A 23,041-nucleotide genomic window follows, 5' to 3' on the forward strand; every position below is an offset into this window, starting at 1 on the left:
CTGTAAGAATATCCATTGCGCTTCAACTTTGGAGGAAAGGCGGCAATGCAGTGACCGACTCATATTATTTTATCGGATGCATTATAAAAGAAGGCCGAGAGATGAAAATCTTTTATTAAAATCTCCCTTCTCTTTTTTATTCGTTTCATCAGTTGAATTCAATGCTTTGCTGTGGATTCAGACGATTCATTCGGCGCCCTTCGACTCACGCCCTTGGACTGACAACAGCACAAGTGCCGACTTATAACAAACATCTTTGGACATCATCTTCCCAACCTTCACGGTCTTTTTCACTCAAGACTAGAAAAATGTCTCCTTCTACCTCAATCACTGTCATTTACTCCCCTTACCACCTCGGCGCCCGCGACGTCGCCGTCGGTGGTGGACCAACCGCTCTGCTCAAGGCCGGCTTCATCGATGCCATTCGCAAGCAGGGCGTCAAGGTCAGCGAGATTGAACTCGAACCCGTTGATGGGTACGAGGGCGAGATTGGTCGTCTCTTTGAGCTCCTCCGCCGCACTTCAAAGACCGTCACGCAGGTCATCCAAGATGGCTCATTCCCCGTCATCCTCGCCGGAAACTGTTCCACCACTGCTGGCGTCCAGGCTGGTGTAAATGCCGCCCGCGGCGCTGTGCCAAGCTGCGTCTGGTTCGACGCTCACGATGACTTCAACACGCCTGACGTGCTGGCCAGCGGGTATCTCGACTCCATGCCCGTGGCCATGCTGGCGGGTCTCTGCTGGAAGACACTCCTTGCTAGCATCCCCAACTTTAAACCTCTGGACCTCAAGAAGGATTTTGTACACTGTGGCATGCGCGATGTTACAGAGCTTGAGCGTTCGCGTGTTATCGAGGCCGGTTTCCCCGTTATCTGGGGCAACGTGGACAAGCACGTCGAATTCGAAGCCGAGCTGCTCAAGACTCTTCAGGAAAAGTCCCTCGGAGAGACAATGGTCCACTTGGACCTCGACAGCCTCGATACTTCTGTTGGAAACGTCAACAAGTTCTCTGCACCTGGTGGTTTATTGGAGGGTGATCTCGAGGGATGCATGAGCATGATCCCGAGGCAGACAAAGCCCGTGTCGCTGACGGTTGCGTCGTTTGACCCTTCGTTTGATGAGGATGGGAAGATTCCGCCTGTGGCCATCAAGGGAGCTGTTGCTTTTGTCAAGAGTCTGATTTCGGAGGGTGTTTTGGAGAGCTCTCAGTAGGCGAGCACGTTATATGCGGGCCAGTGTATACACAAGCCGACTCTCGGTTACGATAAAGCTATGGTTACATAAATGCGCGTTCTACCGAGTAAACATTCCCGAGAAAACAAGGCCTTTCTTCATAACAGGATGAACAAATTAAAGATAACCTGCCCCTGTCTCCCGCTTGTACTTTGTCAGGGCAGATCTTTGGGGTATAACTCAACAGCATCTATACAGTAGTAGCTGGATTATAGCCGACTTCACCAAGAGGCACAACCATTGATTTTACTGTTTTTATTCTGGACCGGTCTTATAATAGTTACGCAAACTTCGCCCTCGTTCAAATATCAATCCATCGTAACAGTTATCAAGACAAACTAGGAAAAGTTGTTTTTACGGCAAAGTGAAGAGAAATCCCACCTTGTTTTCATTCAATTTGTGACTAGCTCAAGCAGAAGCAGTGAGCCAAGAGATGGAAGGCGAGCGAGCCCGGCGGGGAGTGGAGGCCAGGCTGGGGATAGGGGCAGGCTCTGGGTACGCCCAGGCGAGCATCGACATGACGACCTCGGGCGCCGCAGCCATGGTCGGGGCCGGGGCCGTGGTCGGAGCAGGAGCTGTGTAGGGGGCTGGAGCGGTTGTGGGCGCGAAAGCCGGGCTTGGGGCTCGGGAGGTGGACGGGGCGGAGGTGAAGCTGGAGATGTAGGCAGTCTCAGGGGCAGAGGCGGCGCTTGGCCCGGAGGCTGTTGATGGAGCGGCTGAGACGCTGGGGGTGGGCGAGATGGAGGCGACCTTGGGAGGAGCTGGTGCTCTTGGGGTTGGGTTGGGTTGGGGGATCTTGCGAGTCGTCTCGGCGGGGACAGGGGCTGGCTTTGAGGGTGCGATCTTGGGAGCCTGTCTTGGCTGAACTGGTTGAACTGGAGGCAGGGGCTTGGGTTGAACCTTGGCTTCGATCTTTGGTTCAGATTTGGACTCAACCTTGGTCTCAATGATAGGTTGAGTCTTAGGTTGAGTCTTGGGAGCAGCCTTTGGTTCAATCTTAGACTCAACCGCGGGGACAGACTTGGGGGCAGCCTTGGGTTCGATCTTCGCCTCGACCTTTGGCTGGATCTTGGGTTCAGCCTTGACCTCGGGCTTGGATTGAAGTTTGGCTTCAACCTTGGGCTCAGGCTTGGGATCAACCTTTGACTCGACCTTCGGTTCAGCCCTGGGGGCGGTCTTGGGCTCGGCAATAGGTTGAATCTTTGGCTCAGTCTTGGGGGTGATCTTGGGTTGGGCCTTGGTTTCAGTCCTAGGTTCAACAGGTCGGGCCTTTGGTTCGATCTTTGACTCGATCTTGGGCGCAGCCTTAGGAACAGTCTTGGGCTCAACCTTTCGCTCGGCCTTGGGAACGGTCTTTGGCTCGATCTCTGTTGCAGCCTTTGCTTCAACCTTGGGCTTGATCTCGGTCAGAATCTTAGGTTGCTCCTTAACCTCCTTAGCCAGCAGGGTGGGAGACTCTGGTGCATCTTGGACAGTAGGAGCAGGGATCGAGGGCTTCTTTACTGGCTCTGGCTTCTTTGCTGGCGCAGGCTTTGACTCAATCTTGGGTTCAGCCTCGGGCCTCTGGATAGGGAAGGTCGGACTCTCGGGTGCATCCTCGACCGTGGGAGGAGGGAGGATGGGTTTCTTTGCGAGTTCAATCTTTGGCTGAGTAGGCTTGGGCTCCGACTCGACCTTTGGTGTTGACTCTATCTTGGGTTCGACCTTTGGCTGGGTCTTGGGCTCGGTTTTTGGCTGAACCTTGGGTTCGAGCTTGATCTCCTTGGTCTCCTTTCTGACTTGTCTCGTCGGCAAGATCGGGGACTCTGGCTCATCGAGCACCTTAGGAGCAGGCACCACAGGCTTCTTTTCTGGGACAGGCTCGGGCTTCTTCTCAATCTTCTTCTCAACTGGCTTGGGCAGCTCCCTCGGTGGTTGCGGCTGCTGCACCACCGGCTCAGGCTTCACGGGCTTTGGTGCAAAAAGAGGAAGAGGAGTCAACGCCTCGGGCCCCTTCTCAGGCTCGGTGTTGAATCTCGGCGGAAGAGGACGAGACAGCTCCTTGGGTGGGAGCTCAGGTTCCTTTTCCGGTTCAGTGTTGAACCTGGGTGGAATGGGGCGTGACTGATCCTTTGGCGGCAGAGGAGGGACGTCGGCTTCTTCACGGGTGGTGATTCGGGAGATGGTCGAGTATCGAGACGACGTCGAGGGTCGAGATCCCTCGGATGAGTCCTTGGCGGGTTGGCCCTGATCGCTGGGTGCACCTCCTTCATTCTCCTCCATGCTCGAGCGACGAAAGATGCGGCTGATGCGCTTGGCAGCCGACTTGGCCGTCGGCCGGCGCTTGATGGATCGAATCGAGCCAGGCATCTTGAAGCTATTCGAGATATACTGCTAGAGAAAAGAGCTACCTCACTCAAGAGGTCGGTCAAGGATCGGGGTGAACGAGGCTCTCCTGCACGACCGGGAGATTCAGGGTCGTGTCGACAAGGATAAGGCCGGCAGTTGTGGGATTTGAATGGGATTTGTGAGCGGGAGGCGCAAGGCCTTGCTCGAAAGGGGGTGGGTGACACGAAACTGGATGGACTCTGTGTAAGCGAGTCACGAGAGTATGACCAAGGAGGAGGAGGAGAAGGTGAGAAAACCCAGAAAGAGAATCAAGCACAAGAGAACGGGATATGCTCTCGGGATAAAGCTATTTATACAAGAACGGCATCTAACAAAACGGAGATGCGTCCCCGTGGGGCCGCCCCCGAGATCGAGGGTGATCCATGTTCACATCTGCACGACACAAGCTGAAGACACAAGTCTGTGGAACCCTGAAGGACCTATGAATGACCTCGCCGGATCGGGAGAGGCTGCAATATCGGATGCGGGAGGGGGCGTGGTGCAGGAAGCACAAAAATGTCATCCGAGGCGAGGGGGAATGCACGGAATATTTCCTTGGTCCTTGTTTCTTGTCATGGGGCTGAGAAGATGTCAAAGACATTGTCTCTGCAGCAGGGAATATCCGTGGACCGGCACGTCCCCATCGGAGGTCGTTGCCCCGGTTGATCTCGGGAGAGCCGGAGCCGGCCGGCTCGGGGCGCCGGAGTTGATGAGAGCTGCAAAAGAAAACTACCCATCGATCTCTGTAAAAGAAGAAAACAATGTCTCATAGCAACTCTCTTCTTTTCTCTTCTCCCCGAGAAATCTTCCTAATCTCAGATCCTCGGAAACAACCAAAGGCCGCATGTTCTAGATCTGACTCTGCAAGCGGGAGCAATGGCTCCGCAGAAAAACACACACAAGACAGGACCTTGCTTTGCTTGTTTCAGCGCCTGGCTGCCGCATGATGCAAGTCTTGCATTTTTTCCAAAGCTGATTTTGTACATATTTTGTGCAATGTTTGCTTTGTTCTTTCGTCGGCATTTGTTATGGTCCACTTGGATGTCAGCCAGCGTCTTTGTTGTTTTCTCTCGTCGTAGCCGAGGGAACTTGTGAGATGTAAGTAATCTACTCAACTCGTCATCAGTAGAGAGAAAGACATTGGTGAGTTGGTATGTCTTACATTTCATTGAGGTTGTAGAATACAAAACATTGTTGGCGAGGAGGAATAGCTACACTCACTCAACAAGGATACCCCAGCCATATCAACACAATATGCACAACGTGTCAAATTTCGCAAGAAATGTACATTGTTCGTCTATAACTTTTAAACTATCAACACTTGAATATATGTACAGATGAGGTCATGGCTCAGCCGGCCAGTCCTAACAAAATATTTACTGGTTCCAGCTGTTGACGTTCCACTTGACGTAGCTGGGGTTGATCTTGTGAATGTCAGGGACACCCAGGTTACCGGCATCAATGGCAATCTCATGCTTGAGAATGTCGATGACCTTCTTGACACCGTCGACGCCAAAGACGTTGGCGTACATAAAGGGACGGCCGAGACCAACGGCCTTGACGCCCAGGGACAGCAGCTTGAGGACGTCAGCGCCGTAGCGGACACCGCCATCGGCGTAGACCTCGATCTTCTTGAAGACCTCGGGGGACTCCTCGTGGATCTCAAGGGCGACCTCAAGACCAGAGGGGCTGCCATCGAGCTGGCGGCCACCGTGGTTGGAAAGGATGATGGCAGGGGCGCCGTGCTTGACGGCGAGCTGAGCATCCTTGGCGGAGCCAATACCCTTGATGATGATAGGGAGGTCGGTCATCTTCTGGAGCTTCTTGTAGTAGTCCCAGGTGATGTAAGAGTAGTCCGAGTCACTGGCCATGTTAGTTTGAGTTACCCTTGATTCAAGGGTACTACTTACGCGGAGCCAACACCGAAGCGGGCAGCACGGTGTCGGTTGCCGTCGGCAGCAGAGTCGACGGTGAAGACGAGGGCATCAGCGCCGGCCTTCTTGGAGCGGTCAAAGAGCTCCTGAGTCTCGGTGTCGTTGGAGGTAAGGTAGAGCTGCTGGAAGACGACCTGACCCTTGGCCTTGGCAGCGGCAATCTCCTCAATAGTGCGGGAGGCGTAGAGGGCGGGCTACATAGTGTTAGCAACTCAACATGCGTACCGGAGAGATAGGAGCTCACCATGTAGAGAATGTCACCCTCGGCAGCACCCTTGACAAAGTTCAGCTCGGCATCGGGATGGGCGTTGCCAGCACGAGCACAGGGGCTGATGAAGAAGGGGGCAGAGAAGTTGTGGCCCAGGATAGTAGTGCTAAACCCAATCAGCAAGACCATCATCCAGTGTCTAATTATATACATACGGCAGAGTGCTCTCGACGTTGGTAATGTCAACCATGACACGGGGCTTGAAGCGGTAGCGGTGGAAGACCTCGAGGTTGTTGCGGTACGACCACTCGCCGGCGGCACCGTTGCGGTAGTAGGTGTAGTTCTCGATGGGGAGGTAGTTCTGAGCCGCCCACTCAAAGTCGGGGATGCCGATCATCTGGTCGAGCTTGGGGAGCTCGCCGGTGGGCAGGTCACCGAGGACGAGGTCGATGCCGGTGTCGGGCTGCTCGAGGAAAGGACGGGCAGCCATGGCACCCGTGGCGAGGGCGCCAGCAGCAAGGAGTTGACTTCGCATTGTGACGAAAGAGTGAAGTGAAGGATGTGTAGAGAAAGAATGGATGAGTGGGTGTATCCTGCTTCGATCAAGAGAAGAGTTCTGGAAGAGTGGCAAGGCGGCTCTTTTAAGTTCCATCGAGCGTCTGCCCTATCCCACCTTCCTAGTCTCCTTCTCCCAGCAGCTTGGCCATGGATACTCTACATGATACCGATCCTCCACTTCCTCCATGGACCCCGGAGCGAGTCATCCCACCGACGGCCGATGTGTAGGCCCCGTCTCTTGCTTAGACTTTCTGCCCAGCCTTGAAAGCGTAGTGTATGTTGGACTAGACTAGCATCTACGTAATGGGCTTGTGTTGCAGCGAACAGGGCACCTGCGGGCCGCCATCCTAACGGGGGGGGGTTATGGTTCCACTGCCGAAATTACGCTTGTAGCACGTTGTACTTTATCTGATCCTGAAAGCCGTAGAAGGAAGGTTATGCATGAGTGTAGATATGTGACCTGAAACCGCAGTGAATGTTTGGTTTATAGTGTCAGACGGATACTTTAAAAGACGCATGTCACTTGGGATGACATTCATTCCCACAAACGGACCAACAGCTTCTCCTAAGAGTTCATCCGCTCTTGAGTCCCACTGTTGGCCTTGTAGGAACCCTGGTCGTTGGTTGAGCTTAAAACACGGGATTATGTTGCTTGATTCGGCATTAGACTCGCTCGACAAGATGGAGATTTTCCCCTTCTTTTACAATCCGCCTTGAATTAAAGTTTCTCTTCAGCTTGGCATGATTTTGCAAGAATCAGGATTGTAAAACGTCTTTGACGTGGCCCATGATGTTTAAGCTTAAGAACAAGGCTCAAAGCCACAAACGGCATCCATCCCATAGCACAGACAAGGATCCAATGCTTGAGGGTCAACGTTCTAGCGTCACATCAAGGCGGCCGCCCCGATGCAGATTCTGTAGCGCATAGATTTGTCTAGTGTTGGAGGCAAATTTGACGGCCTGTGGATTCAAGCGCGCGCGTTTCACGTCACGATGCCAAGCCTTGGACTCTACAGTCCAACCTTCTAGTGCTTCTATCCCGCTTCATCCAGTTTGTCAGCTTCACTTTGCATACGCGTCTTGAGGCTGAAGTGACGTCGTCGGTCGAGGCGGTGCAATCCATTCCATTCCAGCCACCCGAAGTCGGCGAAGCTATTCCCGCCGTAGCCATATCTGCGAGCCTAGGGCAAACATACTTTCGGTAGCTGCCGTTGCAGCGTGGGATGCACAAAGGCCACGAGGGTAAAGTGTCATCGCGCAGTGGATGCATCCTTCATTTCGGCCGTTCTCGATCAGACTCAGCTTCCTCCTTCGTCCAGGCACCGGAGCGTCTCTTTCCGGAAGCTGCAGTCTAGAGTAAGAAATCTCCCGAAAAAAAATGACACCATCCCGCCTGATATCGAATTCATCCGGTAGGGGAGTCCTGGTTCATCGGGGTAGCATCTGCTTATCAATCTATGGGTCAGTATCGCTGATCACCACTGACAAGACCCGTTGCAACGTGGGAAGGTCCAAAAAGGCCTCCGGGTTTTTTTTTCTTGGCGTGGGAGTGAGTGGGATTTTTGGAATCATAAAAGGGCCGTTATTCACGAGTCATCATGGGTGTCATGGAGCTCTCCATTCATCCACATATAAATCCCACTGCCTTTGCCTGACTCGTCCTGTCGTAAGTGCTCCGCTTGAATCAGCACTTGACGAGATCCAGCGGATGTGAGAAGTATGACAAGTGCGACAAGACCTTTGAAGGATCTGGAATTACGACAAGTCCGTTCTTACTAGCAAAGAGTGCTTCAGGTATGGTAACACCTCGTATGAGGAGTACTATGTAGGGTTCATTATGGCTTATGTCTGGAACAACCTACTAATGAACAAGTTACCTTGATGTGATGTGTATTCTTCTCCTTGACTCGTTGTCTCTAGCCTCAACCACATATATCATGGCGCACTCTTCAATCGATTGGCCCACATCTACGAGAATATCCCAGGCCTTCACTACCAGAACAAAACGCTGGACCAATCGCCCATACGTGATATTAATGGAATGATGTAAGCGTCTATACACTTTCCAAGAAAAAAGGCCAGTAAAAACATCAAAGAATGAGGGCATTGGTTGCGAAAACGTGGGAAAGGAATGATCGCTGAGATCCAGTCTCGAACTCTAGGGTATGAACCGTGGACAAAGGTATCCATATCGTCACTTGACAGTTGCAAAGATGAGTACCAATCAACTGTCGTAACTATAACTACGAGGGGCATTTAGGAATAATAGTTTTGCATGCGAGGGGAAGATTGAACCATGGAAATATGGATGCACAAGATATCATTAGGTCGACTATTTGCAGTTGTGGTGGTTTGAAGTTGCATATTCCTGTACACCGATTGAACTTTTGCTCACCCTATAGTCCAAGGCCACCCTAATTTGAATGGGCGCTTACATGGACTGAGACCCGAATAGCTCGCCAAGCCTGGCAATATGGATGAATGCTAGCAAAACGACGTCCTGTGGTACACCCATTGTGCTCTTCTAAATAGGGCAAGGCAAGCCAATTGCGTATGGATCAAGTTGCATCGGCAGTTGAGCCGACACCGTAACTGGATTGCTTGCACAAGGAGGTAACATGCGCAAGAGGTGGGTGACTACCCGCCTGTGATAGACAGCACGTTTACGGTGAAAGATAGAAACCAGAAAGGACTGAAAGATGTCGTCTATGTGCACCTTTGTCTGTTTACTTGACAACGCACAACGCTTGGTTGCTCGCCTCAACGTCACGTCACGGGATTCAATAACTTCCAGCCCGTGTTTGGTCAACAAACCCTGTCATCAACAAAAAGGCCTCTTTTCACGGCCTCTCTGTGGCCTTTGCAGTGGCCAACACACAGTTCATGCCTGAAATCGTGAACAAGGGCCAACTACCGCTTGCGGGGGTTGGGGGCCTTTGACGCGGTAGGCAGCTTGTGATCTGCAGCCTACCAGAAAAGTGGACATTCGTTGCCGGGCAACGCCGCTAAACACGGGTCACCCAAAATAAGACCCTTCCTTCTCAAGGGAAAGCCCCCCAGCAGAAGAGTAAACACCTATTCACATCAATCATTGCAGCGTCATGTTGCTTTCCCGAATTCTTCCTTTTACATACTAACCAACACCAAATCACAACCCCAACAGCACACATCAGCCATGGAGTCACCACCAAAGAGGATGACCCGTGCCCGCGCTGCTGCCAAGGCCAGCGAGTCTAAAACCACAAAGATCGTCACAGCTGCCGCCCGGGCGAGAAGCACAGCGACAGCAAGCACCAAGAGCACCGCCGCTAAGAGAAAGACACGGGCGGATGAACATGAAGAGGATGAAGAGGAAGAGCACCGTGAAGCCACCGTCGTGAGACGAGCCCGCGGTCGCCCTCGGAAAGTGGAAGCTCCAGAGCCAGAGGCACCTGTGAGAGCCACACGAGGCCGTGCCACCAAGAAGACTGTCACAGAAGCTCCCAAGGAGGAGCCTGCTGCACCTGTCAGAGCAACTCGGGGACGACCTCGGAAGGTTGTTGCTGCAGCCCCCGAGCCCGCTCCAGAGCCTGTGAAGAAGACAACCACACGCACTCGTGCTACAACTACTACACGGGCAGCGACGGCTACCAAGCCCGCTGCCAAGAAGTCTGTCAAGTTCCAAGAGCCCGACAAGGAGAATATCGAGCCTGCCATCGAGGCCAAGGAGCCCGCACCTGTCGGCCTCCGAGGCCGCCCAGCCAAACGCGGCGGTGCTGCTTCGGGCACCCGAACAACCAGAGCGGTGGTAAGATCCGCTGCGCCGACCGAAAAGAAACCATTAAGTCCTAAGAAGATTACTCAGATGCCTATTTCGAGGGACGACGACTCCGAGGACGAGCTCGCCGGCGACACCACCCCCGTCAAACCCTTGATGAAGAACCCGATCAAGCCTCCCGCCAACGCCGCCGCCAAGAAGAACCCGGAGCCTGTCGAACAAGAGGAACCTGCCGAGTCGACAATTGCTGTTGATGGCATCCTCAACCCACCCGATCTCGGTACATCCTTGGTCTCTCCGGCCAAGAGACGACCAGCTTCACCTCTGAGGGACACATTGCGGTCACCAGCTCGACGGATTGGAGCAGTTCCCCTGCCCGGATCAACAATGAAGAAGGCTCAGGATGGAAATGCACAGAACGGAGAGGTCTCATCATTCAAGGCCTCGCTCCTTCAGTCTGCGGCAAAACGACCACAGTCGCCCATCAAGGGAATGAACCTTGCACCCACCTTTAATGCTCAGCAAAGCCAGTCGGCCATGAAGCCTTCCCTGCTTCTTTCCCCTGCGAAGCGTTCCGTGCCTGTCCTGAAGCCTCTCACTGAGCCTCGACCACGGGATCTTGCTGCCCTCGGCGAGCCGCCAGCCATGAAGCCCTTGGTCCTGGGAACACCTACTCCTGCCAACCACACCAGAACCTCACAAAAGCTCATGCTTGAGGAGGAGTCTGATGCCGACCTTGGTGTCGCCGAGGACGATGTCTTTAGCGAGCCCATTGGAAGCCTGCACTTTCCTGGCCGGCTGTCTGCCGTCTTGCCTCGTCATGCGGATCCTGCTATGAAGAAGGAGATGGGTATCGTTGATGAGGTTGAGGAGGCACCTACCCCCGCTGAAGAGAACGTTATCGAGGTGGATGCTATCGTTGTAGACCAAGAGGAGGCAGCGGCCGAGACCGAACCGGTGGCTGAACCTACCGGGGAAGCTGACGAAATGGCTCTTGACGATGAGGCTGCCGAAGAGGAACATGTCTCGCAGGCAACCACGCCAAACGGTTCACCTGCAGCTCAATCGCCAGCTCAACAGAATCCCAGTTTCCAGCTTCGAGAGAAGGACTTGGACCCCTGCCAAGACATAGATTCAGAGTCGGATGATGAGAACATTCCCCCCAAGCGCGCAGAGCCAGCTACTCCAACCCCCTTCGACCGCAAGACCCCCAAGACTTCCCGAGCTTCTCTCGGAGGCTTCACTTCTCTTGTTGACCGTCTCGGTTCTTGGTCCGCTAGCACACCCATCAAGATGGCCCCTCTCACTTCCACAAAAGCCACTGGCTCCAACGAGCCTGTCGCCCTTCCTGAGCGAACTGCCACGCCCCGCTCCGAGTCATCCCCCGCTGTGAATCACTTCTTCGAGGATGAGATGACAGTGCGAGAGGGCATGGAGAACATTCAACAGGACAAGCTTGATGAGGTGCAGGAGCCCGAGTTTGATGACATCATGGTTACTGAGGAGGACGTCGCTCTGGCTCTTGAGGCCAACGAGATGTCCTTGATGGGACCGGAGGAGTTGGACGAGGTTGTCAACACTGATGCCTTCGATGACACCCTCTCTGAAGCCAGCCAAGAGTATGGCGACGAGAATGAGCTTCCTGTCGACCCTGCCATGACCCCTCGGTCCGCGGCCCCTGTTACTCCTGTCCGCCCAGTGATGAAGACGTTCCACACCACAACAAAGGTGCCTCTGAAGCCTGCCGACCTCTCGACCCCTACTCCTCTCAAGAAGCGCAGCTTTACCGCATCTAGAGTTGCTCCTAAGCGACCCTCTGGCTCAACAAGCAATACCATCCCATACTCGCAATCACGAAACAGGAAGAGCCTGCCTGCGACCTTTGTCCAGTCTCCTTCCGCACCTTCCACACCCGTTCCAGCAACGCCTTCAAGGGCTGACCTGTGGTCTTCGATGGGCACACCGGCACGCACTCCCCGACGTGATGTCGACCCTGCCCTGCTCCGTGGCGCCGTCGTCTTTGTTGATGTATACACCAGCGAAGGAGCCGATGCCAGCAGCATCTTTGTTGAGCTGCTCACTCAGATGGGAGCCAAGTGCATCAAGACTTGGAACTGGAACCCCAGCGGTTCCGCCAGTGACGTGACTTCCAGCAAGGTTGGCATCACACACGTAGTCTTCAAGGACGGTAGCAAGCGCACACTGGAGAAGGTCCGTGAGAGCAACGGAATTGTCCAGTGTGTCGGAGTCAGCTGGGTGCTTGAGTAAGTTTATATCCCCGACGCCCGCTATGAACCTTTCACTAACCAAAACCAGCTGTGAGCGCGAAAACGACTGGCTTGACGAGTCACCCTACCACATCAACACTAGAAATGTTCCCCGTGGCGGAGCTCGTCGTCGCAAGAGCATGGAGCCCACAGCTCTGGCCAACATGAACGGCACTCTTGTGAGCAGCCCATCCAAGAGCAGCCCCCGTACGGCCCCTACAACGCCCATTAGGCGCCGGGAGAGCACCGCATGGATGTACACCCCATCAGAGGCAGATGAGGACGAGGACATGGAGGACCATGAGTGGTCTGCGGCCATCTTGACTCCTGTGCCCAAGACCCCTGCCCCTGAGGCGATTGCCCGTTATGCTGCCAACCTCGGCCCTGAAACACCCTCTGCTGGTGATGATGACGAGGATTTCGATGACTCGCCCACCAAGACTGATCTCCTCACGAGAACATGTCCTCCCAAGTCCAACGCCTTCCGCGAGGCGGGCGCTGGCATCATCAGCCAGAGCAAGGATGATCACGTCCTCATGCGTCTCATGGCTGCTCGCCGCAAGAGCTTGCAGTTTGCTCCCAAGGTTGGAAGCCCGCTGGCGAGGGCCTGGAAATAGATTTAGAATGGCGAGCATATGGCCATTACTGTGAATGGACCAGGAGTTTTAAGGTGTGATTGGTTTTTTGTATTTTTGAGAATGGAGTGGCAGACACTCGTTTTGGAACTGGGATACCACGGGACAGACACAACGGGTGATCTGGCGTTGGGCGGCTTATCTGAAGAAACGGTGTGGACGTCTAGATAAATATGGTCTGGAGCCCGCCGTATTAATTGCATCATGTTTGACAAGTTGCGTTGACCTTGGTGACGGATCAAGTGGAACAGGCAATTCGCATCGATCAGGGACAAGGTGAAGGTATGACTTGTTGGACTAATCGAGTTGGTTTGGTGTTTGTGTGTATGGCGCCGTGCTATGGCACCCGTAATCTCTCATGTCAAGTTGTCAAGCGGTTGTTGAGTGACAAGATGCCGACCTTGCTCGGTTCCTGCCAACCGATCGAGTGTTGGGTTTGAAGATGCTGGCCTTTGGTCCAGCGTAATATTCGTCATATCATCTCGACCTGGGATGGTCCGCCATGCCGTAGAAGAGGCAGCTTGACCATTTAACTCTTATCGCCCATCGTCTTCCTCCCACCATCCTAAGCCGCAACAAAAGCTCGCATAGCCTTGACAGCATCCCCCTCGTTGCTCTTGAGCAGCTCCGTAGCTTTAGCCTTGGGTAGCTCCAGCTCCTCGACGAGCAGTGCCACATCAGCGGGGTCGACCTTGACGTTCTTGTGCGATGCCGCGGCAGCGGACGACGACTTTGCGGCTCCGCCGAGCGTCTTCATGGCCTTGCTTACGGCGTCGGCGTCGACATTCTGGGCCGAGGATGGGGTGTCGGCGTCGAGGTTCTCGAGGGCGGAGGCGGCCTTGCGGTCCTCGGCCGACTTTGCCGTCTGGGAGGGGGTTTCGTCTGTGGCGGACATTTTTGACAGGGTTGATTGTACGTTGGTGTTGAGGTGAAGCTTCTTGGTGGGGGTTTGGAGGGGCGTGAATAGGTGGGGTGGATAACGGCTTGGATAGGTACCCAGGTATGGATGGAAAGGCACTTACGGGACACCTACTCTGTTACGACATCATGTGTAAATTAACTTTTACTGCATCAATGCATAGTAAGATGTTATTGTATACTTGGATTGCCAGTGGTGCTACTTGTTTGCTCTTGGCTTGACAGACCATTGACTACATGCCTAACAATCTCTGTCTCAGAATACCAAGGATAAGCTAGGACAGATTTGATCTGGAGTCTATAGGAACGGTCCATACATATTAGCATTAAATCTGTAAAATATCTAGCTCCTGGCTATGAACAACACCTTTCAAGTTCAATTGACAACATCTCGACTCGCCTGCGCCACACCACTAGCCACACGCAACCGTTCCACGGAGGTGGCTACCGTCGGCTAAAAGGCACCTCATTCGCCAATTGATCGACCCCTTGTGCAACTTCATTTTTGCCCGGGGTCTGTGTTCTTCTCTTCGAGGGGTCAGTCTTTGTTCAAAGGGTTGCTGGATGTGACTCACTCATTCAGGACACCACACCATAACCTAAAAAAAGTCTCACCACTTTTACTTTTCTTGAGAAACATAGACGAGATTGCAAGGGATCTTTCAACCTTGAATATCTTTGTTGCGCGTGGCAGGTCCCGCAGAGTTTCTTCTCTCTCACACTCATACTCTTATTCACCAGAGTATACAAGATGGCCTCCTCCGACTGGAACCCATCCTCTTGGCGCTCAAAGCCCATCAAGCAAGCCCCCTCATACCCAGACCCGGAGCCCCTCGCCTCCGCCGTTGAGGAGCTCACCAGCCTCCCGCCGCTGGTGCATCCCAACGAGATCGACGCCCTCAAGGCCCACCTCCGCGACGTGGCCCAGGGCAATGCTTTCCTGCTTCAGGGCGGCGACTGCGCAGAGCTGTTTGACTACTGCCGTCAGGGACCTATCGAGAGCAAGATCAAGCTCCTGCTGCAGATGAGTGTCGTTCTCATCTGGGGTACCAACAAGAGAGTCGTGCGTATTGGTCGTATGGCTGGGCAGTATGCGAAGCCGCGATCTAGCCCGACCGAGATTGTCCAAGGAAAGGAGGTTCCTAGCTTCAAGGGCGACATCATCAACGGGTTCCGTCTCGAGGACCGAGAGATTACGCCTGCGCGCCTCGTCAAGGCGTATCACTACTCGGCTGCTACTCTCAACTACATCCGCGCCGCCCTCGCTTCGGGCATCGCAGACCTCCACCGGCCCCTGGACTGGGGTCTCGGCCACGTGAGGGACCCGGAGCTCAAGGCAAAGTACTCGGCCATTGCCTCCAGCATCCAGCAGACTCTGCGCTTCCTCCAGGTCATCAACGCCCGCCCTGGTGAGCTCGACTCTGTTGAGCTCTTCACCAGCCACGAGGGTCTCCTCCTCGAGTACGAGCAGGCCCTGACCCGCCTCCTGGAGAAGCCCGCCCCGGGAGCCCGGAACCGAAGCCCCACGCCGGACGGGCCCGCCCCGAGAAAGGAGTACTACGACACCTCTGCGCACTTCATCTGGATCGGCGACCGTACCCGGCAGATTGACCACGCCCACGTCGAGTTCTTCCGCGGCATCGCTAACCCCATCGGCGTCAAGGTCGGCCCCACGACACCAGCCTCCGACCTCCTCTCGCTGCTCCGCACCCTCAACCCGGACCGCGAGCCTGGCAAGATCACCCTCATCACACGCTACGGTGCCGGCAAGGTGCGTGAGCTCCTCCCGACGCACATCCGCGCCGTCGAGGACTCCGAGTACCGCCGCACCGTGGTCTGGCAGTGCGACCCCATGCACGGCAACACCCTCTCTACGGACACGGGCATCAAGACGCGCCGCTTCGGCGACATCTACCGTGAACTCGAGGAGACGCTGCGCATCCACAAGGAGGAGGGAAGCTACCTCGGCGGCATGCACCTTGAGCTCACCGGTGATGCAGTTACCGAGTGCCTGGGTGGTAGCGAGGGCCTGGATGAGGATGACTTGTCGACCAACTACACGAGCTTCTGCGATCCCAGATTGAATGAGAAGCAGGCGCTTGAGTTGGCGTTTTTGGTCGCTGATCACTTTTCGAGAGAGCAAAGGAAGGAGTCATCATGAGGAGATGTCATGTTGGTGAGGGTGCGTAAAAAGGGGTGTTCTCGAGTGCAGAACAAGACAAAAAAAGCAGTCAAGGCAAAGGGCCTAGTTTCACGGGCCATATTTACGAATATGAAGCAATGTATCGGAATCAAATCAACAGTCTATCCAGCAGACATAATCTCTCATCCTGACCATTTGATGCGTGTGTCTTGATCTGTGTAACACATTGGCTTCAGGGCCTGCCGAATCTAGAAAGGCTTAATTTCGTGTCATTTCATGTCCTTGTGCTTCTGCAAGCTCATCACATCTTGCTCCCAATCTTTGTGTTTCCATCTTCCCATGACTGTCAAACCAGAGTGATCGTTTGCGACGCCTCAAAAGTGTCGCCCTTCTCCAGCTTCTGCCACCCCTTGACGGTTCCGGGCTCCACGCAGAGCATCTTCTTCCAGCCGTCCTTGGGCTCAAAGTCCTTGATGCCGGCAGACTTGTCGACCCAGGGGTTCCAGACCACGACCTGGTCGAGGTTGTCGCGGACGATGCGGAAGCGAGGAGTGCCGGACTCGGAGATGACGACGGGGTGCTTGGGGCCGTTGGCTGGGGTGTAGACGGAGTCGGTCTCGGCGGCAAAGGTGATGGCGCCGGACTGGGTCTCTTCCTGTGGGCCGGCGAGCTTGGAAATGTAGGTTGAGTCTTCAAGGCCGGTGACCTCGGTGGAGGAGATGTCCTGACAGAAATCGTTAGTTTGATCTTGAAGCCAAACGCTAATTGACTTACATCAATCTTGAAATAGGTATGCAACAGGGTCTGGAACTCGAAAGGAACGTCGCCATCGTTGGTGATGACCAGGGTGGTGTTCAGGCTGTCCCGGTCAAGCACGACGCTGTAGATGAGAGCAAACTTGTAGGGCCACAGCTCCTTGGTCTCTTCCGAGACGCTCTCGGAGGAGAGGCCAAAGTCGAGCTTGACACTGGTGCTGGAGCCCTCGCTGGTGGACTTGCCAAGAAACTCCCATCGCGAGTTACGGGCGAAGCCGTGCTGGCGGAGCTTGGAGGTGGCCTCGTGATCGGGGGCGGTTCCAAAGACCTGAGAGAATGGCTGTTAGTAAGTCGACTACCTGCGACGGGGTGTAGTTGGCGCACCGGAAAGACAATGGGAATTCCACCTCGGACGGGAGCGCTGCCGTCAAGAGCGGCAGCCTCGCTCACCCAGAGCTTCTCGCTCCCTGAGGCATCCTTCCAGCTGATGACGGTAGCTCCATGAAGGAGGACCTCGACGCTCTCTCCGGTGGGGAGGACGGCCGAGACGCGAGAGTCGTTGTGGGTGATGTTGGCGGTGGACTCGGGAGCGGCCGCGGGGGTTGCGGAAAGGGCGGAGGGCTTGTTGGGGCGGTCGACCATTGTGGCTGATTTTTCGGTTTCTTCTCGCTGATTGACAAGAGGAGAAGTAGCTCGAGTTACAGAGAAAGAGGGAGCTTTTGGCAGAGCTCGAGGTGGCGGATGATGATGGAAGTGGATGGGTGGGGTTTGGAGTTCCGAGTGGGGGTGTTGGTGTTGGTGACGAGACGAAGAACTGGATTAGGTAGAGGAATAAGTAGGAATCAAAGAGGTATTTATTGATAAGAATGAGTAATTAGAAGCCACACTTGTTAGCAGCCTAGTATCTCTTTGCCTTGTCCACGCCGGTTGGCTCTGTCGTGATGTTGTAAGATGGATGGTGATGTGCAGGCGGCCGACATCCCACCTCGTCCATCGGCATGGCGGGGTAGCTCCTCTCCACCAATCATCACCCCCAAAAAGATGGGGATGCCGTGTCGTCGCTGTTGAGACTCAGAGCTGAAACACGTCTCAGATGCCCGTCGATTGTGATACCCTCCAAGCCCGCTTAATCCACGTCGTGAGGCACGGGGGACACAACATGTATGGCATAGGTGCCTTGCGTCCAAGTAGCCGAGGGCGACTTCTGGGCATCGCCGTCGCTGTCGCTTCGCTTCTGCAACGTAGCGGTAGTAGAGCCGGTTTCGGGCATGTTATAGCTTCTTTAAACCTTGACTGGAGAAGCCGTCACATGTGTCGTTGTCACGTCTTTGATAACAAGGATCCCACCATAAGTAATCGACTATCTATAGATGTGCAGCGGTGAGAGGATAAACAATACTCCATAATTGTCTCCGCCTCAAGTGTCACCAGTGCCTTTCAACAGCGTCGTCATGGCATGACGACCATCATGGAGTCTTGACAGCTATGAAACATCTGCAGCCTTACTCAAAAACATGTCGATGCTCTCAAAATAGTTACACTAGTTGAGCACGATCCAACTTGTAGCCCAAGATTCACTGGGGCATCAAACATGTTTCACACAAAGACGGATCGCTTCAGCTATTAAAAGAGTCATGTTGTCTTGGGTATCTATGTAGCATATACTTTATCACAACTCTACTGTCCTCCACTCTTCCAACCATTGCCCCATCCTCTAGCAGAACAAATGGGGTATCTTTACTCCTCTTAACAAAACCCGACCTAGCACCGTCTCAGCTCGTCCAAGCGAGCAGATATCAAAAAGGGAAGCACACATCTTACTTCTCCTGGCGCTGGTTCTCCTCGTCCGTCGAGGTAAACATGGTGGCATTGGCAGGGCCGTTGTTGCTAGCGCCGCTGGAACTGCCACTTCGGTGCTCCGTGTGACCCTTCTCCTCCACCTCCTCAACAGCGATGAGCAGGTTTCCATTGTTGTCGTACCGCCGAGGCTCGATCTTGGCCTGGTGCACCACATCCAGGGCACCCCTGAGGCCCTTGACCTTCTGGAAGATGGTATCCATCTCTTCGAGGGATCGGTAGGCCGTCTCGGGGAAGAAGAAGTAGACCGAAGGGAACATGATGGCGTTGATGACGGCAAAGATGATGTATGTGTTGGACTTGATGTTCTGGAACGCAGGGGGGGTAATCATGACGACCAGCCAGTTAAAGATCCAGTTAGAGCTGGTGGAGAGTGCGTTGGCAGGGGCGCGGATTCGGAGAGGAGTGATCTCGGCGGGGTATAGCCAGGTCATGCCGAGCCAGCCAACGGCGAAGAACGAGTTGAAGACGAAGAGGAACACGATGCCTGCGATCTGGCAGCCCCTGGCGTCACTCGAGCCGACACCGGCGAGGATGGCCATGGTGATGGCTTGCCCGGCGGCGCCGAAAAGCATAAGCTTGCGACGACCGACACGCTCGACCAGCCAGATGGCCGGCAGGGAGGCGATGAAGTACTCGGTACCGTTCAGTGCAGCCAGGAGAAGGGGCATGTGACCCTTCATTCCAAGGTCCGCATAGATGGTGGCGGCGTAGTATGTGATCAAGTTGATACCGCTATGTTTTGTTAGTATGCAATTTGACTGTAAGGATATGCGGCTCATACCTGATCTGCTGGAACATCTGGTTCACATATGCAATAATTGTTCGGTGGAGGTTGCGGTTGTGGTTGCGCTGGAACAGATCCGAGAATGAACCCTTGCTCATCTCCATGGTGGTCTCCTTGATAGCCTTGAACTCGTTCTCGACGTACTTGTCATGGAGCTCTCTGTCGGCAATGGCAGCAATGACGTCTCGCGCTTCCTCGTCGCGGCCCTTGAGCATGAGCCATCGTGGGGACTCGGGCAGGTTCATGACGAAAGCCATGATGAAGAGGCAGAAGGCGATCTGGAACGCCAGGGGGAAACGCCAGCACGCAGAAGTGTCAGAGGCAAAGTACATGCCGTAGTCGACCCAGTACGAGATCATAATGCCGAGTGTGATGAGGGCGCCCTCGATCATGACAAGCTTGCCTCGCTTGTGAGCAGAGCACGTCTCGGATTGCCACATGGGCACGGTCGAGGTGTTGCCTCCGTTTCCGAGGCCGGTGATGATTCGTCCGATGATGAAGTGGTCAAGAGAAAAGGCCGAGGCCTGAAGGGCGGCTCCGACGACCATGATGCTGGTGCCAAGCATGATCATCTTTCTGCGGCCGAGCCAGTTGCCGATGAAGATGGTGATGATGGCGCCGATGAAGCAGCCGAGGTTGTATGAGGACACGGCAATGCCCTGGTAGTTGGAACGGTTCTTGGCCAGAGCACTGGAAATGCCCTCTTCATCCTTGTTGATGTCGGGGAACTGCTCCAAGAAGGGCTGCATGGTCAAGATACCACCCATGACACCTTGGTCTATAATGAAACATATGTTAGTCTTTCATCCCATGAGATTGGCATGATCTCATGAAGCATGTTGACTTGTCATGAGACGCGAGGGCTCAGGAAGGGCTCACCGTAACCAAAGAGCAGGAAATCACATCCTGCAATAGTGCTAATAGCATAGTTGAGGACCTGGCCCTTGAGGCCAAAGTATTTCTTAAACATGATGAAAAAGGACGAGGAGCTCGCTGGTTCACCTCAAACTCTGAGCCGCAGAATGATTCACGAGAAGCACGGGACAATAACGTCACGGGGAGAAGACGCGAGGGTCTTTATACAAAGAGGCAGGTCAGCGATGATCGCACCCGACAGGAAGGGTCTCGGGGTTCCATGTTGCACTGCAGAGAGCAAAGAGACAGAAACGAGTCAAGCCGGTGTGTGGTTGCTACTGGGTCCACGGCTGCAATGATGATATCCACACCCACAACGCTGGCGTCTCAGAAACCTTGGTCCTTGAACCATGGTTGTCTTGGCTGAGGATGGATCCATCGAGGCGATGGATGGATGGATTGGATGGGTGGTACATACATCCGTAGTCGAATTCTCGCGTTGCATGCGGTGCGCCATGGACCCCTGCATGGACGGACGGCAAGACAAGACAAGGTCAGCGATGATCCAGAGTAAGCAATGGATCTCAAATCAACGAGGAAGTATATCACTGAGTAGGGGGCGCACGGGAAGCAGATTGAGACAGACCTGACTTGTCTTGCACAGCAACACACCCAACAACACACACACGCTCACATCCGCGGCCTCTCTTACATCAGGTCACCGCTCCAGCCGCGCCCCAAAAAACCCATAATATTACCATCTCGCCTCCGCAGCCCGTGGCGCGAGTTGAGTTGGGGAAGCGGGAAAAAAAACATGGTGTCCCTGCGAGAAGGCGTGGGGAAAGACGACGTCATGGCAAGTTACCGGGGGGGAGGCGTGAATGAAAATCGGGGCAGGCGTCAAAGTGCGGCAGTAGTTATCTCCATCTTGACGCTCTCAGCTTTGGGGAAATGTTGCCCCGTTTCAATGGATGTCGACATTATCGAACCAAGTTCAATCCTTGGAAGAGGGACCTTGAGGATCCGCTTTGTTCCGTATCTTGTCGCCGTTGGGCAAGCCGAGGTTCCTCTCTAAATCGTGCGTGAACCATGAGAGAAACCACTTACAGATGACACCAACACCAAAACCGATGATCCGATGAAAAAAAAAAACGCCCCTTGTCTGAGGCCATTTTAGAGGTTCCCGTGCTTTGACATGATTCAGCATGGCAAAAGTTTCTAGGCCGAGGCAACACTTGTTCAAGAGAGGTAAACCGATGAGATCGAGGGTGTTCACGTGATCACGACAGCCAAGACGACCATCCATGTTCTTCACCTCCACAAAAGTCCAAGGACAAGAACGGGACAAGAAAACTTGAGAGCGCCATGGCGTAGACTAGAAGTGCCCAGCGATGAGGCTCTGCTTTTCTGACAGCTTGGCTCTTGGCTTGATCAACGACAATTGATGAAATCTATAAAAAAATCTGTTGCAAGTTGAACATCATCTCCACGAGGCTGAAGATGTGTAGAATAAAGTGTGCGTTGCAACGCTCTCGCTAAAGAGGCAAACCAACGAGCTGGATAAGTGTGTATCCCCGCCTCATGCAGACACACTCACACACGTTCAATCCCACTCTGGCTTAACTTTTCCGTCGTCGACACCCACCTCGTTGGATCCTCCCTATCACCTGGGGATCCATCCTCATCGCGAACGACGGGGTCACAACACGTTAATGACTGAAGAACCAACCCATGTCACGACCCGTCTCATGTACAGTACCCAGTACCGCGCCCGTGTATTGCGCGCCCCGTCAAGAACGGAAGCCGGTCTCCTGTCCGACAAACAGTCAAAAACGTGCCATTTACCGCGCTTCACACTCCCATGTCTGCCGCCAAGATTACAACTTCCCTGCCCGACTCCGCAGCGTTCAACGAATGACCAACGTCTGTGACGGTGTATCGCTTGACCGTAAAACCAAGGGGACCACCCGTCCCGCTCCTCGGATATAAACCGCAATGAGGGTCATCTGGACGGTGTTGGGTGCTCCGTTCTCCAAAATCCTTCTTGATGGAGATGACCTTTTTGCGCCGTTCAGTTTAGCTCCAGGGGAGACCCATATTCGAGTCGGTTGACGTCATAACAGACACGGGCGGGCCGAATAGAGCGAGGGCGTCTATCTAGTTATCAACTTGTAAGAGAGGCGGCTCTCAGACGCAGTTAATTGTAATATCTTGCTGCCTGCGAATTGTCTTCGGATTTCCTACATTGGACGCAATAACCGTCAACGCAGCACACACGGTAAAGGGCATCCGAAGCAGTACTACGTGCCTCCCCGGCGCATCGCTCGACTGCCGTGTGGCCAGCGCGGCGACGGGTCCGGAAATCCTTCGGGCTCAGCAACCCATGGATGCTGCTGCTCTTGAGGTACCTTGTATCCATTGTCTTGTCTTGACTCGTCTCCACCCAATGATACATTGTTCGATATTCGATCTTGGTCTTTTAGCCCATGTCAAGTCGGGCGATTCCACTCGGGCAGGTTCCCTCGCCCGGTCGTCTTTTCTCGGCCGTGAGACTTTTGTCCATGCTGCTTTTGGCAATGCGTACTTGAGCCAAGCACAATCGAGGTTGTTTTGCAGAGTGGTCACGAGGCAAGAAGGATATACGGATGGTGATGCTTCACAAATATATGCCAGGTTGTCAAATGAAGTCAGACACCAGACAATGCAGGAACCAGGCAAGTTTTCCTTGATAAGCATCGTCTTTCTGAGAACCTGCAATCCGAATATTG

The 23,041-nt window shown here is 54.1% G+C and overlaps 8 protein-coding genes across 8 annotated transcripts; 3 read left to right on the top strand and 5 right to left on the bottom strand.

Moving 5' to 3' along the window:
- Positions 1–308: 308 nt before the first annotated feature.
- NCS57_00028200 (uncharacterized protein) lies at positions 309–1,211 on the top strand (the record flags this gene model as incomplete). Its single annotated transcript, XM_053050369.1, has 1 exon — positions 309–1,211. The coding sequence occupies one exon, from the start codon at positions 309–311 to the stop codon at positions 1,209–1,211; it is 903 nt and encodes a 300-aa protein (XP_052918884.1).
- A 429-nt stretch (positions 1,212–1,640) lies between these two features.
- Positions 1,641–3,581, bottom strand: NCS57_00028300 (uncharacterized protein; the record flags this gene model as incomplete). Its single annotated transcript, XM_053050370.1, has 1 exon — positions 1,641–3,581. One exon carries the CDS (start codon positions 3,579–3,581, stop codon positions 1,641–1,643), a length of 1,941 nt encoding a protein of 646 aa, XP_052918885.1.
- A 1,394-nt stretch (positions 3,582–4,975) lies between these two features.
- NCS57_00028400 (FMN hydroxy acid dehydrogenase domain-containing protein) lies at positions 4,976–6,393 on the bottom strand (the record flags this gene model as incomplete). The annotated part of the gene is made up of 4 exons (XM_053050371.1): positions 4,976–5,462; positions 5,510–5,727; positions 5,778–5,907; positions 5,957–6,393. The coding sequence occupies 4 exons, from the start codon at positions 6,391–6,393 to the stop codon at positions 4,976–4,978; spliced, it is 1,272 nt and encodes a 423-aa protein (XP_052918886.1).
- Positions 6,394–9,474: 3,081 nt separating this feature from the next.
- NCS57_00028500 (BRCT domain-containing protein) lies at positions 9,475–12,940 on the top strand (the record flags this gene model as incomplete). The annotated part of the gene is made up of 2 exons (XM_053050372.1): positions 9,475–12,320; positions 12,373–12,940. The coding sequence occupies 2 exons, from the start codon at positions 9,475–9,477 to the stop codon at positions 12,938–12,940; spliced, it is 3,414 nt and encodes a 1,137-aa protein (XP_052918887.1).
- Positions 12,941–13,523: 583 nt separating this feature from the next.
- NCS57_00028600 (uncharacterized protein) lies at positions 13,524–13,922 on the bottom strand (the record flags this gene model as incomplete). The annotated part of the gene is made up of 1 exon (XM_053050373.1): positions 13,524–13,922. Exon 1 carries the CDS (start codon positions 13,851–13,853, stop codon positions 13,524–13,526), a length of 330 nt encoding a protein of 109 aa, XP_052918888.1. The 5' UTR covers positions 13,854–13,922.
- A 705-nt stretch (positions 13,923–14,627) lies between these two features.
- Positions 14,628–16,037, top strand: NCS57_00028700 (Phospho-2-dehydro-3-deoxyheptonate aldolase; the record flags this gene model as incomplete). Its single annotated transcript, XM_053050374.1, has 1 exon — positions 14,628–16,037. The coding sequence occupies one exon, from the start codon at positions 14,628–14,630 to the stop codon at positions 16,035–16,037; it is 1,410 nt and encodes a 469-aa protein (XP_052918889.1).
- A 328-nt stretch (positions 16,038–16,365) lies between these two features.
- NCS57_00028800 (Glucose-6-phosphate 1-epimerase) lies at positions 16,366–17,416 on the bottom strand (the record flags this gene model as incomplete). Its single annotated transcript, XM_053050375.1, has 3 exons — positions 16,366–16,743; positions 16,794–17,102; positions 17,159–17,416. The coding sequence occupies 3 exons, from the start codon at positions 17,414–17,416 to the stop codon at positions 16,366–16,368; spliced, it is 945 nt and encodes a 314-aa protein (XP_052918890.1).
- Positions 17,417–18,591: 1,175 nt separating this feature from the next.
- On the bottom strand, positions 18,592–20,388 carry NCS57_00028900 (uncharacterized protein; the record flags this gene model as incomplete). Its single annotated transcript, XM_053050376.1, has 3 exons — positions 18,592–19,366; positions 19,416–20,196; positions 20,298–20,388. The coding sequence occupies 3 exons, from the start codon at positions 20,386–20,388 to the stop codon at positions 18,592–18,594; spliced, it is 1,647 nt and encodes a 548-aa protein (XP_052918891.1).
- Between the last annotated feature and the right edge of the window lie 2,653 nt (positions 20,389–23,041).

This window comes from Fusarium keratoplasticum, chromosome 1 (assembly GCF_025433545.1).
Source record: "Fusarium keratoplasticum isolate Fu6.1 chromosome 1, whole genome shotgun sequence".
Lineage (NCBI taxonomy): Eukaryota > Fungi > Ascomycota > Sordariomycetes > Hypocreales > Nectriaceae > Fusarium > Fusarium keratoplasticum.